Here is a 16,490-nt window from a genome sequence, read left to right as displayed (position 1 = left end):
TAGAAATTCCTGGTAAGCAAAACCAACAGTACAGCCACTGCTGCAGAAAGGATTCCTTCCTATCAGACAAATGGCAATTAAAGAGCATGCTTGTGGCCCTGTGAAGAAAAGCTGTTGACAATGTTACTAACCTGGGACTTCTAAGTGAAGTATTAACTAAACTGAATGTTGATCTAATGATAGCTGATACTTTACCTCTTTAAGCTGGAGACACCATTACTGATGATTTAAGCTCAAAATAAATTAACCAATATATCTATATTCATTTTGGTATTCTTAAGACCTAGAACTAACGTTATGGTGGATAATTCTTTCTTTATATTATCACCTAGACCAATTTAAAAGATAATGAAATAACTATCTCTTTTTATATCTTTCTGAATCACTGGGGTGGGTGGAGGGAAGATAAAGTTTCTGGAGCAATCTGTTCAGATAGATGCATCTGTTGACATTGATAGTTTCAAGCTTCTAAAGTAATATACAGACACTTCTTTTGCTCATACTCTCAATGGTGCACAAATAATTTATTTAAATAGTCACATGAACTGTAACCACCTCTTCACCTAGCTGTACATGTGCTACTTTAGGAAAAATGAACAGCTTTATGCAAAATAAGACAATTTTCATTAAAATCACTGAAAAAGGAACCATATTAAAAAATCAGATTTCTTTGTGGTAGATTTCAAACTACATAGCTGCCAGTTCTGATTTACAGCAGTAATAAAAACTAAAAAAACAACCAACCCTGAACCTTTCAGATATAAATTCTGTTGATTTAAAAAGGCAGGTCAAGTTTGTTGGGAAATAAAGGAAATATTTTCATCAATCTACCATTTCCTCTGACTATGTTACGTGACTTCAATTCTTCTTACCTTTGTATTCTTATGCAGGCGTCAACCTGTGAGTCCTCCACCCCCTCCAAGGCCTATCTCCCCACCACATACCTATGGATATATCTCAGGGCCCTTGGTCTCTGATATGGATACTGATGCACCAGAAGAGGAAGAGGATGAGGCAGATATAGAGGTTGCCAAGATGCAGAACAGAAGGCTCCTTTTGCGTGGCCTTGAGCAGACACCTGCCTCCAGCGTTGGGGATTTGGAGAGCTCTGTAACAGGGTCTATGATCAATGGCTGGGGTTCAGCCTCTGAAGAAGATAACATCTCAAGTGGGCGGTCTAGTGTTAGCTCTTCCGATGGATCATTTTTTACCGATGCAGATTTTGCACAGGCTGTTGCAGCAGCTGCTGAATATGCTGGCCTGAAAGTAGCCAGACGTCAAATGCAGGATGCAGCAGGAGGTGAGTTTGTCCTCTATTCGATGGGAGAAGAAAAAAAATGGCCACTGTGAAATGTATTTATCCACAACTGCTTCCTGGATTCCTGTTTTTCTTACAACATTTAGAAATTCGGGGGGGGGGGGGGGGGGGTCAATTCACACTAGTGGAAGAGTCAGAAAAGGAGTTTTGGTGTAACAGTTCAAATAAATTGCTGCTCTACATTGTTTTTCATAAGTAGTTCTTAATTTTTCGGTCTTACTGATTATTGCCAAACCTCAACCCTGCTGGTGGATTTGCACTCAGAACTGAATGAGAGGAAAAAAAAAAAGGATTACAGAATTCTATCCTTTTCCTGATGTAAGGCTCCCAGTGTTTTCAGTCACTCTTCATGACAGATTTAATCCCTCTGTATTGAAATGTCCAAAAAAATAGTAAACCTTTAGAACCATATTTCCCCGGCATTTGAAAGAAAAGAAATGGTAATATAATTGTTTTCCTTTTTATATTTTCTTGTTCTTTTGGAGAATGCTGTTCAAGCTCTTACTGCTGTATTATTGAGATGAACTGGATTTGTGTTGGTTTTGTAATTTGACAGCTGTTATTAGTTGCAGTTTAGATCATAGATTATGCATATGCAGCAAGGCCTTATGCGTATGTTTCTTCTTTTTTTTTTTTTTTCTCCTGAATCACCCCTGGACATATGAAATATGATATTTGAAATATTTAAGGTTTTACAACATACTGGTTACTAGTAACACTGGATATGTACAGGTAATCATCAACCTGACTAGGCCCAATGGATATTGTTATAGTTCAGCTAAGAAATAAGAATACCGCAGGGTGGGGTGCAGGTTTCAAGCAGATCCATGAATGTTTTGCCAATCAATCCTATTAAACTGCCAGACCTGGAGAAGAGGTACTGTGTCACAACTGTGTCCACCCTGACTCCACAGATTTGCAACCTTCCTCCCATTTCTGATATCCCCTCCCAGTTAACATTCCTTTGTTTCATTTCAACACAGCTGTTCATCATGAAGAGTGAGAGGGGAGGTAATTTAGTAATTCTGGATGAAATCCTGGCCGATTGAAGTAGGTGGCAAAACTCCCATTCATACCCATGGGGCCAGGATTCTATCCATTTTATACATATAAGTTCATATAAATATGTGTGTCCAAATTTATGTATTTAGGAAAGGTCTTTTTACGTCTCATTACTATTACAGGTAAGTAATTTTACAGCAGTCAAGTTCATGTTATGCAGTGATTTTTATGTATTGATATTACTCGTACCTGACTACATGTCCTAAAAACGTGACACTTCTTATCTGCAAATAAGCTGTGATAAAATGTGAGGCATACATCCCAGATGCATTCCTAGTAATTCCTGCAAAGCGGTGGAGGAGGCATCTGTACCTGAGACCTGCTGGTGACGTCCTCTGCTTATGGCACGGGTGACCTCGCGCTGCCTGAGCTAGGGGAGGTGAAACCCATCTTGAAAGTGAAACGTTTTGTTGTTTACAGAAAGTTGCTGGGCGGGAAGCCTGCTTGTGCTTGCCTGCTGATGGAGGTCATGCTCCTGGGGCAGGAGCTACCAGCTACCAAGCAGTTGGGTAATTTCTGTGTGACTGAGCTAGCCTGCCTGCTGATAGGATAGCAAACGCTTCGATTTAGTTACAGCTTACTCTAAAACTGATTACAGGAAGGATGAGAGTTTTATTATTGTTCCAACAGTGTATTTTCAGGTTTTGTATAGCTAGGTCATTCTGATATGAAAAAAGAGGAAGTATGAAATGTCTTATTTTAGGTAAGAAAAATAATAGCTATTGTTCTGTAACAATTTCCAGGCCGTAGACATTTTCATGCATCACACTGTCCTAGACCAACCAGCCCTGTATCTACTGACAGCAACATGAGTGCTGTTGTAATACAGAAGGTCCGACCTGCCAAAAAGCAAAAACACCAGCCAGGACATCTGCGCAGAGAAGTCTACACAGATGGTGAGTCCACTGAAACGGGTGAAAACGTCAGTGAACCTTTCTAAATATGCATTCAGTGTGTGTGTGTGAAATTTTTCCACAGAGATAGCATTATGTTTCAGAATTCAGTGATTTGTGTTTCCTGTTGCTAAACACACTGAACAGATTAATCATTTTAAATGCCAGAGTTCCTTAATGCTGTACATTGATGCTTCCACTCCAGAGCCTTGCACCTGTTTTCTATAGTGTCCTAATCGGCTAATTACCATCATTATTTAAGAGCCCAGATAGCATAAATAGTACAGTCATTGAGAATAATGTATGGTTAGGATTAAAATCTTCGTTCACATGACTGACTATTAAAACCTTCAGAAGGTATCTTTTCCTGAAAAAAACAACTTACCGTTCAAATGGTGGACAACACAAATCAATGAATTTTAATCCTGACCACAACATTGTTGCAAGCGGTTACTTTGTGAGTAAAAGCAAAATCTAATCATCTCCTCTCGTGCCTTCACACACAATATCAACTCTTGCTGAAAAGGTAGTGCTTGTATTCTCTTGGGAGTGTAGAAGGATAATGCAAACATTGTGATGTTGTCTAGAGAGAGCCTTTAATGAAAATGCCTCAGGTGGTGGAGCTTTTATTAAAGCAGTACCTTCCAGTTTTATAAAACAACCCACGGGCTTTGTTGGAAATTCATGTAAGATAAATTCTCCAAGACTTAACCCATCTTGTCAAGTTTGCTGAATTTGCTAACGGGGGAGGGGAAAGAAAGGCATCGTTCCCCACCTCCCGGTTCTCTGCAACAACAATCTGATTAGGACTTTCATTACCAGTCTGAAATTTTTCAGAGAGGGGCATCATTTGCCATTACCATATGAAAGCCTAATATTATAGATCCTTATCCAGGGTTACAAGAAGGGAGTTTTGAGCCACTTCTCCCTATGATTCCTGCCACTTGACGAAAAAATTTAATACAAAGCTCACAGCACGATGAGCAGAAGTAATTTAGCAATGAGTGGTTGTCCGTGCTATTATCTGTACTTTATTCTGAGTATTTTCTCTCACTAGCATCTATCTGATATTAGGCTGCATTAAATACTGGCATGACACAGTGCACCTGGGCCTCTTGGCTTATGCCCAGGCCCCTTCTGTCAGTGAAACTGAGCTGTTGGAATATTATCTGATTTCAAGAGGTTATTACAGTGGTTTTGTGCATGTTTGCTTCCGTGAAAGGACAACACAAGGTGTAAATCCCAAAACTGTGCCAGAAATGTTACGTTTACGAGACCCTTGTAATGACGTTTTGCAAGATTTTATAGACATTTTATCAGCTTTTATTCTCTTGAAGAGAATGCTCTTAACTGCATAATTGGCTGAGCATCAAACCTCGATACAAACACAACAGCTAGGACATCAGAAATAAAATCCGGACAGGAGTTTTATGTGGCCATTTTCTTCTAACACAGGAATAAATAAGAGGTGGGCCTGTATTTGATGACAGCTTTTTGTGAAAGTAATTATAAAAAGTTACATCATAGAGCATTGTGGTTAGATATTGCAATAGATTTCACAATCATGATCAATATTTGTTTTGTGTTATATAGCACCTGCTTACTTCAGCGTATTTTCTAATTAGGTAAGAATTTCCGCTAACCTTTTTAGTGTGCAATGCAGTGTGGTCATTCAGGGAACAGCAAATTATGGCTTTAATTTCTGCAGATCTAATAAAACCCAGTTCAAAGGTTGAAGGGCTTGTTTGGGTTTGATTTTTTTATTATTATTTTTTTTTCCCCTCAATCCATTTACATAAGCATATTTGGAACCTTACTGAAGGTTCTAACATTCATTTTAATAGCCACATCTAGTATATTGTCCCTTTAGAATTAGCTACAAAATAACATCTGCTAATTGTTTTCCTTAAGCGGAGAAAAATGATACAGAGACATGAGTGAAGCATTTAAGGACAATTGACCTTTCCCACATATACTTAGGTTTTTCTGTTGGCTTGATGTCACACTGTTACTCATCTTTTTTATAAAGGAGTGCCTGATAAAAAGATTTTTCTCCTCATGGTGGGTGAACATACGTGTTTTTGTAGGAGAGCAAAGCAGATATTCTGAATTTAAGCATTTATTGGTGGCTAGAAGCGTTGAATAAATAGTGAAAAGAGAAAAATACATTGCTTCATTACTTTCTCAGTCTTTAAAATGGAATTTACTTTCACATATAAAGAATATTCTACTGTTCCCAAATTACCTGAATTAGTATTTGCTAGCAGTTTCATGAAATACTGGTGTCATGAAGAATTTACATGAAACGATATATAAATAAATTAAGTCTTTGCATGAATGGTTGAAAATGCCAAGAGTATTATCAGCAGCAATATATGTAAGTCTTAAAAAATTCTGTATTTTTTTGTCTTTGTACAGCAAGATTTGTGAAAGACATTGGTATTTCTGGAAGTGTGTTTGTTACTAATGCAACACTACTCCTCCTTAAATAAAGGAGAGTGCTCTCTGATCTACTCTGCATTGTACAAGTAGTAACAATTTTGTATTTTCTGCTAGCATTAGTTCAAATCAGTTTCTACTTTATGTGGAACGGGATTTCAGCTCAGTTGTTTTGTTCCTTGACAGTCATCCAGGCGGTGAAATGTTCTCCATATTTGTTGCTAAAAATCTTTGCTCAGTAGATGGTAAGGATTAAAATGTATGAATTTTTAATTGCTCTTCATCTAGCCTTCTAGAGAGTTAACTACTAAGAGTGCATTACAAGAACCAACTAACAGATGTATCCTCCTTCTCAACCTTGCCTGACCTACTTACATATTTAATTTAAGAAACCAAATTTTAAAACAATATTTTTGTCTTTTCTAAAATTATATATATGAAAGTGTCTTCTAAACTGTCTTGAATTGACTTAGTAGTAGTTACAAGCGCTCAGAATTGTAAGCATTTAGATAAAAAGGATAAAAGTACTTTGCCAATGCTTCGATTCAGTAGGTCTTTCAATAGAAATTATGCCACTGACAGTTCACATGAGATTTTAAAGCCTGATTCTATTTTAAATCTCTGAGTGACGCAGGAAAAAATACTAACATTTTCACAACTAACTCGTTGAGACTGTAACTGAGTTATTTAGCTGTGTTATCAATGACATGACGTTACGGCAGCTGAATTTCTCACAAAAGGCAATTGAGTATCTGCCAAATATTTCCTTGAATTTTCACTTTGAAATGTTAAGCCATTACACATGCTGGCATCATTTGTACTTTTGTCTCCCTCTGTCTGTGCAGTGCAAAAAAATCTATTCTGCACACTTTTCAGCAAGGTAAAAAATAAGTAGGAATGCATTTCTTAACCTCTGCCAAAAATCAGCTTGATATTGAATGATAATAATTTTCAGATACCTGCCCTCTTTGCAGTCCTTAATTCTGATTCCATTGTGAGATATTTTGTTGATTTTATTGCTGAGGGAGGTTTTGTGGAGTGAAAATTGTTTTGATAAAAGCATTATGTAAATGTACATACAGACAAAAAACCCCTACAACCCAACAACCCACTGCTTTTATACATCATATTGGGGTTTGCTGTATCTATTTATTCATCCAATTATTGTGTACAGTTTGAGCCATGTTTCTTGCAAGATAAAGCATGAAAATAAGTTCAGTACATGAATAATAGTAGCTGACGTTATTATGTATCTAGGAATCTTAAATGATCTTAAAGCTTTACTAAGTCAGGAACAATCTTAGGTTTTACATGCCTGCGTAAATATGCAATAGAAAAAAAATTCACTTTGTATCTTCTCCAATATTGCATCAAATCTATAACTCTGCTGTTTTCTTCAGGGTATGACTGTAGATGTCTACAGGCCGATAGAGCTTAAAAGAGAGACTTGCCTAATAAGGCCTACTTCCCTCATTCGTCACTACTTACAATTCATCTTTTTGTGCTTATTTGTGGTTTCTCCACTTCAGTGCCAAACTAATTTAGCAGATTATTTTTCCCCACTGGTGTTTTGCTTATCCCATGATTCCTGTATATGTTCTCATTTAGAAAATTATCAACGCTCCTTTCAAAAGACGTATATGGAAGGTTTCCCCTGTAGACCGTGCTATGAAATGGCATCCATTAATTGTTTGAGTTACGTGCAAAGCAATACAGCGGTGGTACATAGACATGAATGAAACATGTGAGCGCAGCTGACCTTTAACAAATACTTCTGAGTTCTTTATATTGGTTTGATGTTGCTTTGTGATTTGTTTTTTATTCCTTACAGTGGAAGTTTCCATTTTGCTTTTAATAAGAAGTGTGCCGGTTTGTACTCGAGGAGGCAGATTGAATCTGGATTTTCTCTGTGATCTGAGCTGTTAAAATAAATACCACAGGGGTGCAATAGTGTTGACCTCTGAAAAGTTTTTTTCCCTCTGTAAAGGATTCTTCTCAGCGAGGAGTACTGTGTTATAATGAAGATTTTTATAGTTTCCCTGCAGGTTGCAAAAATGTTCTCAAAAGAGAGTATCACTTTTCTTTAGTTATTACTGTACCATAGAGCTACTGCCGTTTTATGAAAGTTTTTATATCAATGCATCTTTCCTTTCCATAGTCAAGATTTAACACCACTTTGTTCACTGTCCTGTGTAGCTGGATAGGTTTCTTGAATAAAGCACTTTGTTCCAAGTTATTTTTATAGGCTACAGGAAAGATGCTGTTCCTTCCCTTTGGCATTCAGCCAGCACATTGCCGTGCCACAACTGTTGGAGACTGGCTCCAAGGGTGACTGAAAATGTTGATGTTAAGTACCTACACTCCCTTTACATCAGCAGGCTCAACAGAAAGGCTATTCAGTGCTCTGATAACTTAATAGAGACAGTGAGTGGGGAATGTGAGACACAAGATACTGCATGAACAGCTGTTGTTCCAGAAGCCTACACTTCTGAGTTTCAGTATCTTCATCCACTGCTGATTCAGTATGTCAATTTCTGAGAGAAGACATGTTGTGAGAAGGATGTTTTCCTCAGAAAGGAAAATACTGTTTGAATCTCTGCAGGCTAATGCAGAATTTATCTTATTTTTTAAATCTTAACCAAGTTCTATAATCACTGAAAGTATTCTGCAAAAGGTGGGAACCATCACCATCTCCAGCCTTGCTTCTGAAGAACAGTTTTTGTGCTTGATAAGCTTTGGTCTGGATCTGACATGGTCTGATGCACTGGGATTTCAGGAACATATCATGCAACTCTGAGGTCTTGGGCAGTCTTCACATGATTTTTCACCTAGTTGTTGAATTGTGAGAGGTTATATACTTCTTCAGACCAACATTTTTTGGAGCAGGTGTTGACACTTAAGATCACATGGCTATGGAGCCTTGTGATCCAAATATCCTAACTTGCAAGTGCATATTGATTTAAGCATCTATAGGGCTGGGCAGCAGAGTGAAAGTGGTTTGGTTCGCTCGTCGGTGGTTGGAGCTCACAGGGCATTTTTAGAGGAGGTTGTCTGAATGCTGCTCTGATGTCTGGAATTACAGAGTTTCATTGCTAAGGTTGTATATTGGACAGAGGTAACCTCTGTAAACCATGTTTAAACAGTTATGGATAACAAAGGAATGCAGCATAACTGCTTTCTTGCCAAAATCTGCTCTATTTCGTATCTTACTGAATCAGAAGTTGCCTCTCCATTTTACAGTTTTAGTTCCCTCAGATAAACAAGTCCAGTCCATTGCCCACAGATCTGCCTTTGTTCTTACTTTATAGTCCAGTATTTCTGACTCCATAAATAAAACTAGTTTGATTCAGCCACTTTGTATATCCAAGCTTCCAGCTAATTCACATTATGCCTTCTCAAGTTTTGGAAATAACAGTGCTTTTTCTTAAAAGGTATCTGCAAATGGTGAATGTTAAGTAGATAATTAAAATTAAGTCTCAGTATTCAATTGTTTACCTTTAGCTACTCTCTAAAACTGATGTTCCCCAAACTGCCAGAATTTGAAAAACGAAATACCCTACAAAAATTGCAAGGAATATAAGGCCAGTTGTCCAACTTGTTCTTAGCTAAGAGGAACAGAAGGAAAGAAATTTCTGCATTTCTTGTTAAATGGGTTTGGTCGCTTATTCAAGCCCTAAATTAGAACAAGGAGAAGTTTTCTTGGTTGCTTGGTTGTTTTTTTGTGTTGTTTTGGGGTTTTTTCCTCTTTTTTGTGTGTGTTTTTTACCAAGACAGCAAAGTTAATGTAGCAAGAATGACGTTACAGATCTCATTTACCTGAAATATGTCCAACCTTAGGAAATGTACTTCATGACATCTTTCTTCCTCATTATCCCAGTCCAGACAACTGATAAAATTTCCAGTCTTATTTAAAACAGGTCGAGGGCAATTCCAAGTTATGTCACCAGTCTAATGTGGAGGATGATGCCCAGTAAGCTTGCATAGAGCACTGAATTCTGCATTGCTACACCTTTCCACAGGGCTAGATCAAGTCACTTCTGCTTTGTGTCACTGGAAAACCTCTCAAACATGTCTGGCATTTGCCATGTCTGAATTCATACATGTATGTTAGGTGCCTATTTTTTTCTTATTCAGGAGTACTGCCTTTATTCTTGGCCCAATTTAGTTAATTATCAGTTGAAATGTTCTCTTGAATAGACTGTGAATTAGCTGTATATATAGTGATGGTGTTTGAAAAACACAGCTACTCCGAGATTTTTGTGGAAGTAGAAAGAATGAATGCGAATGCACACTATTATAAAATGCTAAAGTTACAATTTTTAATAGTGTGGGGGGGGGTAGCAATCTTACTTCAGAATATTAACCTCAGAAACATCTTTCACATCTTTTTTTAACCTGTTGTTCTCTTATATGCATGTGTTTTGTTCCTACAGGTTTGTGGTGAACTGCTTTTGTATTGTTGCTTCCTTATTTGACTTTTATATTTTTTTCCTTCACATTTTATATTCCACAGAGCACTATTGTATACTGATGAATAGTTTACACATTCTAGTTTTAACTCTTAATGCAGGAATAGAAAAATTTAACTAAGTAAAATATGTGTGTGCCTTATAAATACTATTTAAAAATATACAGAATTTTAGAACCCCTTAAGCTGTGCCAATTTAAGGACACAAATTCAAAAGTCTTGTGTGTCTTTTTTTTCTTTTTTTGTTCTTCCTGAGCACTTATTACTTCATTGATTGAGTGTGGATTTTTTTTATATCTCATCCCACAGACATCAGGGATATGTGTGTTAGATTAACCTATTATTTTGAAAGAAGAATGCAATAATTAATATAGTTTATCCTTACACATATCAGCAGTGCATGTGACATACATTCTTACACCTCAGCCAACTTGCTTTAATGCTCAGTACACTGAAGACCTTGAGCAACTATAGCACAAGCTGCTGTGTTGTTGAACGGATGTAGCAAAAACAATAAATATCAGCAAAGATACATTAATATCTTTATGTTGATATCCATAACTGTTATATTAATATCCAAGTGCCTAAAGTTTATTATAGCCTTTTGTAATGATTTTTAATAAAATACTGTGATTTGAAAAGGCAGTGAGAGGTCTTTACTTGGCATTTTTAAAGCTCAAGCTTTGGAAAAATACCTGTCAGCAGTTGTAACAGTAACATACTTTTTGGGTTGGAAAGAGAAGGGCAGAGAGAGGGCTGAAAGTAAATAGGGCATCTGTTTCTTCAGTTCGAGTTAAATATTATTTCTTAATTTCACTAGTGTATGATGTCGTCGTAATTATTATTCTTTTTCAACTTTGTAGACTTGCCACCCCCTCCTGTGCCACCTCCAGCTATAAAATCACCAACCGCCCAGTCCAAATCACAGCTGGAGGTGCGGCCAGTCATGTTGCCAAAACTTGCTTCTATAGAAGCAAGGACAGACAGATCTGCGGAAAGGAAAGGAGCGAGCTACAAGGGGAGGGACGGGGTGGATGGGAGACAGCATTCAGATGTGCGGACAAATTCGGGAGAGCGGAAAGAATCACAGGAACAGCAAAACGATGGGAAACTGCGAGGAAATAAAGTACCCAAACGAGAAGGCACACCAGCAAAAACTCATCTTCTTCAAGGTTATTTTGCATGCATTTACTGAAGTATTGGGTGTTGATCGTACAGAACAGGCCAGCTCTTTTCAGGTCTCTCATACCGCTGGTGTGAGTGAAGTTAGATCTGCTGAATTGTCACCATTTATTGTAATTATACAGTGCTAATATAGGTCACGTTGCAGGTTCTTACTAGGGTAAAATAGAAATAAAAGCTTATGAAAAACATAGATTTTCTATTGTGCTGTCCATATACCCATCGTGTATTAAAGCTAACGCTGAGAAAGCCCAAACAGAAATATTCCTCGAGAGTTGTAAGGATCAGTGTCCTTGCCTGTACCATACATTTATAGTCTAGTTATATTTAATCTATCTAATTATAATCTAATTTATAAGGGAAGTGAGTGAAGTCAGACAGTAGATCTGTAAGTCAGATATTTAACTTTTCTACCAAAGAATTGGCACTTGGCCTATTTGTAAAGGAGAAAAGGGCCAGAATGTTACCTGGTCCTGTTTAAAAAATAAGAAAGCCATAGTACTAATGCATTTGTTAGAAATACTGACATGGCATTTTATGAATCAGACCTGATCAATGTAATCTCTTGTATATGGAAGTTGGTAAAACTACTAATTAATGGAACATGATTAATGGAATTTGCCAAGTGTTCACAAAGACTTTCAACACAGATTCATACAAATGCCTGGTCCTTTCTTCCTACAGGTATCCAGGGTCAATATCAGGGGTGATTGGGTAGTAAGTTGGTTAAATGGGCAGATTAGTAAGAGGTTGGTTACGGTGGATTGCTGTAGAGGAAAGTTATTAGAAGGTTACCTTAGAGGATGGTGCTGAAATTTTAAAACATGCCCACTAATTTTATTTCAAACTCAGTCTGAGAAGTGCAGGGTCTAATATTTAGATGGAATGAGCTCCTTGTGAGTATCATGCACGTATTGTCATTTCCTCCTACCTAGTCATATCGAAAATGTACTACAAGGGGTGGGTTTTTTCTTAATTTTCCTGTAGAACATAGAGCAGGGATCATAAATTGAAATGAAGTGGACAGTAATCATGAATTAGTTTTTCTGTGGTGAATGTTACCATGTGAATACTATAAATTTCCTCAAGAAATCTTCTATAATGCTATTAGGGAAAGAGTGTATTTCATATTCCTGTCAGGCATCACTTTAAACCTACTGAGGATCATAAAAAGTAAAATAAATCAACTGCATGCAGAAATTTTAGGATCACAGTATCTCTGGGCTTGTAAACATATCAATGTATATATTTAATTATACAGAGGACATCCTGCCATATTCTAGACCAACGTTTCCAACATCAAATAATCCTAGAGATCCCAGCTCCTCCAGCTCTATGTCATCACGAGGATCAGGAGGCAGACAGAGGGCAGATCAAGCAAATATAGCCCGAAGGAATGTTGCAGAATTGCAAGTACTGGGAGCATATGAACAAGGAGAAGAGGAGGAAGAAGAGATGGAGGTAACTGCAGTTGTACTACGGAAGATGACTAGAATAAGGCTATTTTCTGTGCTTAGGCAGATGCCACGAAAAAACATTTTTGAACCAGAAATATATCTCTTCAGAAAAATTAGTACATTTATCTGTCTATTAACGTTACGCCCAATCCAAGAAAAGAAACTTTAAGAATGTGTCAAAAACATAAAAAACAAGTAATATGTAGCATAGTATAACTGTCACCATACTAAAACCTATGGAATAGAACCTGCAGAAATACAATATTTAAATGTGCACTTTACGTTATCCAGATTCTTTCAGAATTTAAAATAAAGAACTAGAGCATCTAAGAACACCTTGACATTGCTTTTCACGTTTTTTGATAGTTTATTGTTCTAGATTTTATTAGATGCTAAAGCATGAACTTTTTTCTTCTTTTTTTCTGCCTAATGATATTAATTCAATTTAAATCCTGATTGTAGAAAGGATGTCCGACATGCAGTCATGTTGCTGCACATAATTAAAAGTAGTAGTTATTACTTAAAGGTAACAAATCTCTAAGAAGTATATGAAACAAATTTTAAATAATAAAATCTAACATGTAGTCATTTATGTCTTTTTTTTTAATACAGGAAACAGAAAGCTGAAGACAACGACATGTACTGTAACAGGCTTTTAAAATCTAATCAGAAAAAAAAAAATAATCACTTAAGATGCCTCAAGTCTGATGATGTTTGACGCCAGAAATGATGTTCAGTGCAATCAGAGTGTACAATTTTTCATTTTTCTTCATGTCATCAGAATGCTAGTTTTTATTTTACTCTTTCTTTGTAAACCCTCCTTATTAGGAACGGCCCTTGCCTATTCCGTAAAGCTAAGTGCATCACCTTTGCTGCCCAAGAAGGCAGGTAAGCTGCTCTTGGTGGTACTTGGGCCAGCTGCTGCTTCAGGATTAGAACAGAAAGGGATTTCAGAGCCTGGGATCCCGAGGTTTCTCCCCAGCGAGGCGGTGCTTAGTACACTGCTAGTACACCAGTGAGCCAATTGATAACGTTGCAAGTAATACAGCATTGATTAAAAAGATCCCCATGGTGAACATCATGGAGAACATTCTTTTATTCTAGGGGTTTCACTGTAGTCTGCAGTTAGTGCAAATGGTATCTTGCAATTTCAATACAGACTGTGTGTCTTTTTTTCTGCCAGTCTCTTGCTAACCTTTTGCAGATGATACAGTTTTACAAATGCAAGTAAAATTAATTTGGGATGAGGTGGCTCTTATTGTAAATATGTACTCATTTTAAATCCCCTGTGGTACTTTGATTTGTCTTTCCATTTTCGTCATTAACTACATTCTTATTAAAAATGTCCTTTGGGATAGGCAGGAGGTAAGTCAGTATGATTGCTATTTGCCTAATCATGGCATGAGCAAGTTTATATGAAAGTTTTTCTAATTTTCAGCTTCAACAATGCTCATGAAAATAAGCAGAAAAATCAATGGACATTTTTAATAATGATTGGGTAATATCATTAACTGTTACTGGCCCAAATCTCAGACCTCTACTTGTGTCAATTCACCTTAAAGAAGAAGTGCCACTTAAAGAAGTTTTGTTTGATCTTGGCGAGTAATTTTTTTGTAATGCACTGCTTATCTTTTTTTTTTTTTTTTTTTTTTTGGTTTTAAAAGCACAATCACTAAACTTTGTTTGTAAACCATTGTAACTATTAACCTTTTTTTTGTCTTATTGAAAATGTTAAGCATTTGTTTGGGATATTTTTCATCTTTTTGTTAATGCTCTATGTTTGTATTTGGAATATTTGAATGATGACAGACGGTAAAGTAACAAACCTAAATGTGGGCCATAATCAAAACACTTCTCACTTTTCCTGGACTTACAGAAAATTACCGATTTTGCTGTGGCCTCTCTCAACATTGGATTATCATTAAAGCTGAAATAGAGGCATTAGTTGCATTGAATTTGCCAAATGATGTCCTCTGTCTGTAGATTTTATGACCTTTTTTGTAATTATAAAATTTCTTTGTCATTGGTGCTAATGGAAAAATGTGTGTTTGTTTATCAACAGCTATCAGGACTAGCCCCAATGAAAAAAAAAAAAAAAAAGGAAGAAAAAAAAAAGTGTTTTGGTGTTTACCGAGGACTGAAATTTTTCATTTAGCTAATTTTTAAAGAAAGGTTCCATAGAAAGGGTGTGCAGTACTAAAGGAACAATCCATGTGATTAATGTTTTCATTATGTTCATGTAAGAAACCTCATATTTTAGCCATAATTTTGCATACTGAGGATCCAATAATCAGAAAAGTAATTTTTGTCACATTATTTATTAAAAATGTTCTCAAATACATTATCTTTCTTGCGTAGTTTCTTGTGTTGCCTGAAACGTAATTTTAGGGCCAACTCTGATCTTATTTCTGTTGGTAAGAGTCAGAATCTGTTCCATTGAAATCATGCAGTTACAGTAGCATGAGCAAAGTGGGAGAGCTGGATGCAGCCTAAGATTTTACATAATTACAATTGATTGCCTTAAAGATCTGATTTCTGGGTGCTTCATGAACTGTGATAACGAAAACATCTCTTAGCCTGCCAATTTCCAGAGAGACCTGATGAAGAAAATCTGTACCAACAAAAACATTCACCTCAGGGGTGAGATGCATTTGTTACAAAGGAAATAAGATCCAAATATGTGAAAGGAATGAATATTATAAGTCATATGTTTTCTGGGGCCTGCAGAAATGCAAGTTGTCTTATCTGTCTGCTGTCCTCCTGCACCGTAGCCATTCTGTGTCTGCAGAGTCCTGCTGTGGATCACGATCAAGTAGGTGATGGTCCCTTTTCCTCTCTTGCATTTTTGTAACCCTGTACTCTTACTGATCATCCCATTTTTGCCCTTCCTTACCCTACCCCCGTCATCCCATTTAAAAAAAAAAAAAGAAAGAAAAAAGATAGCCAGCACATTCCATAAAAAAACCCACTCTATCTTTTATTTAACAGAACCTTTTTGCTTCTTGTATTTTGACTGCCATACTTCTCCTTTCCCAAGAGCCTCAAACAGTCCAGAGCCAGATCCTGAGGTGCTGCAGTGTCCTACAGCACCAAGTATCTTGCCACAGAAGAGTGCTAGAGCCTTGACAACTTATCGGGTGTAAGCCTCAAGTATAATTTTTTTTCATAATTGTAGCTTTGAAGCAGGTATTAAGATTGTAGAATAAGTTAAATATGTTACTTTTCTATGTTGCTTGGGGTGGGGGGTTTGGATGTCTTCGGTCCTCATGGCCGAGTTCAGACTGCCATGTGTCGGAGCTGCCAGCGTAGTCCAGACAGGAGCCCGTAGACCAGGCTGTGCCACAGGGGACATCCACCTGGCCTGCACCTTTCCTTTGGAGGCAGGAGAGGTTGCTTTGATGGGCACAGACTGCTTCAGCAGCCGGTTGGCTTTTCTGGCGCTGGGAACAGCCTCACGGTTTGGGACCAAGCCATTGCCATAGCAGGAATGAGGTGGGGAACAAGGTGGAGGTCGAGGCAGGGTCCCTGAGCATCTCAGCCGCTCGGCACAAAAGCTTAAGCTGCTGCCAGAGGTGTAGTGGTGCATCACAAAACTGAGATCTAGTTGCAGCTGTAGTGTGTAGACCCCTGTTAGGTCTATCTGTCCGGAAACACTGGTGCTGCATGCCTGC

General features: G+C 37.3%; 1 protein-coding gene across 7 annotated transcripts in view; it reads left to right on the top strand.

Moving 5' to 3' along the window:
• ROBO1 (roundabout guidance receptor 1) overlaps nucleotides 1–15,160 on the top strand; it is a 760,895-nt gene extending 745,735 nt beyond the window's left edge. For all 7 annotated transcript variants that reach the window (XM_052794285.1, XM_052794283.1, XM_052794280.1 and 4 more), the window contains 5 exons: nucleotides 891–1,300; nucleotides 3,124–3,276; nucleotides 11,044–11,352; nucleotides 12,624–12,823; nucleotides 13,432–15,160. In XM_052794285.1, the coding sequence (XP_052650245.1) occupies nucleotides 891–1,300; nucleotides 3,124–3,276; nucleotides 11,044–11,352; nucleotides 12,624–12,823; nucleotides 13,432–13,446 (1,087 nt within the window). In that variant the 3' untranslated portion in view covers nucleotides 13,447–15,160. The remainder of the gene's footprint in view (nucleotides 1–890; nucleotides 1,301–3,123; nucleotides 3,277–11,043; nucleotides 11,353–12,623; nucleotides 12,824–13,431) is intronic.
• The last annotated feature ends 1,330 nt before the right edge of the window (nucleotides 15,161–16,490 follow it).

This window comes from Harpia harpyja, chromosome 8, assembly GCF_026419915.1.
Source record: "Harpia harpyja isolate bHarHar1 chromosome 8, bHarHar1 primary haplotype, whole genome shotgun sequence".
NCBI lineage: Eukaryota > Metazoa > Chordata > Aves > Accipitriformes > Accipitridae > Harpia > Harpia harpyja.
Note: the sequence above shows the minus strand (reverse complement) of the source record. Positions and strands in the feature narration are given on the sequence as shown.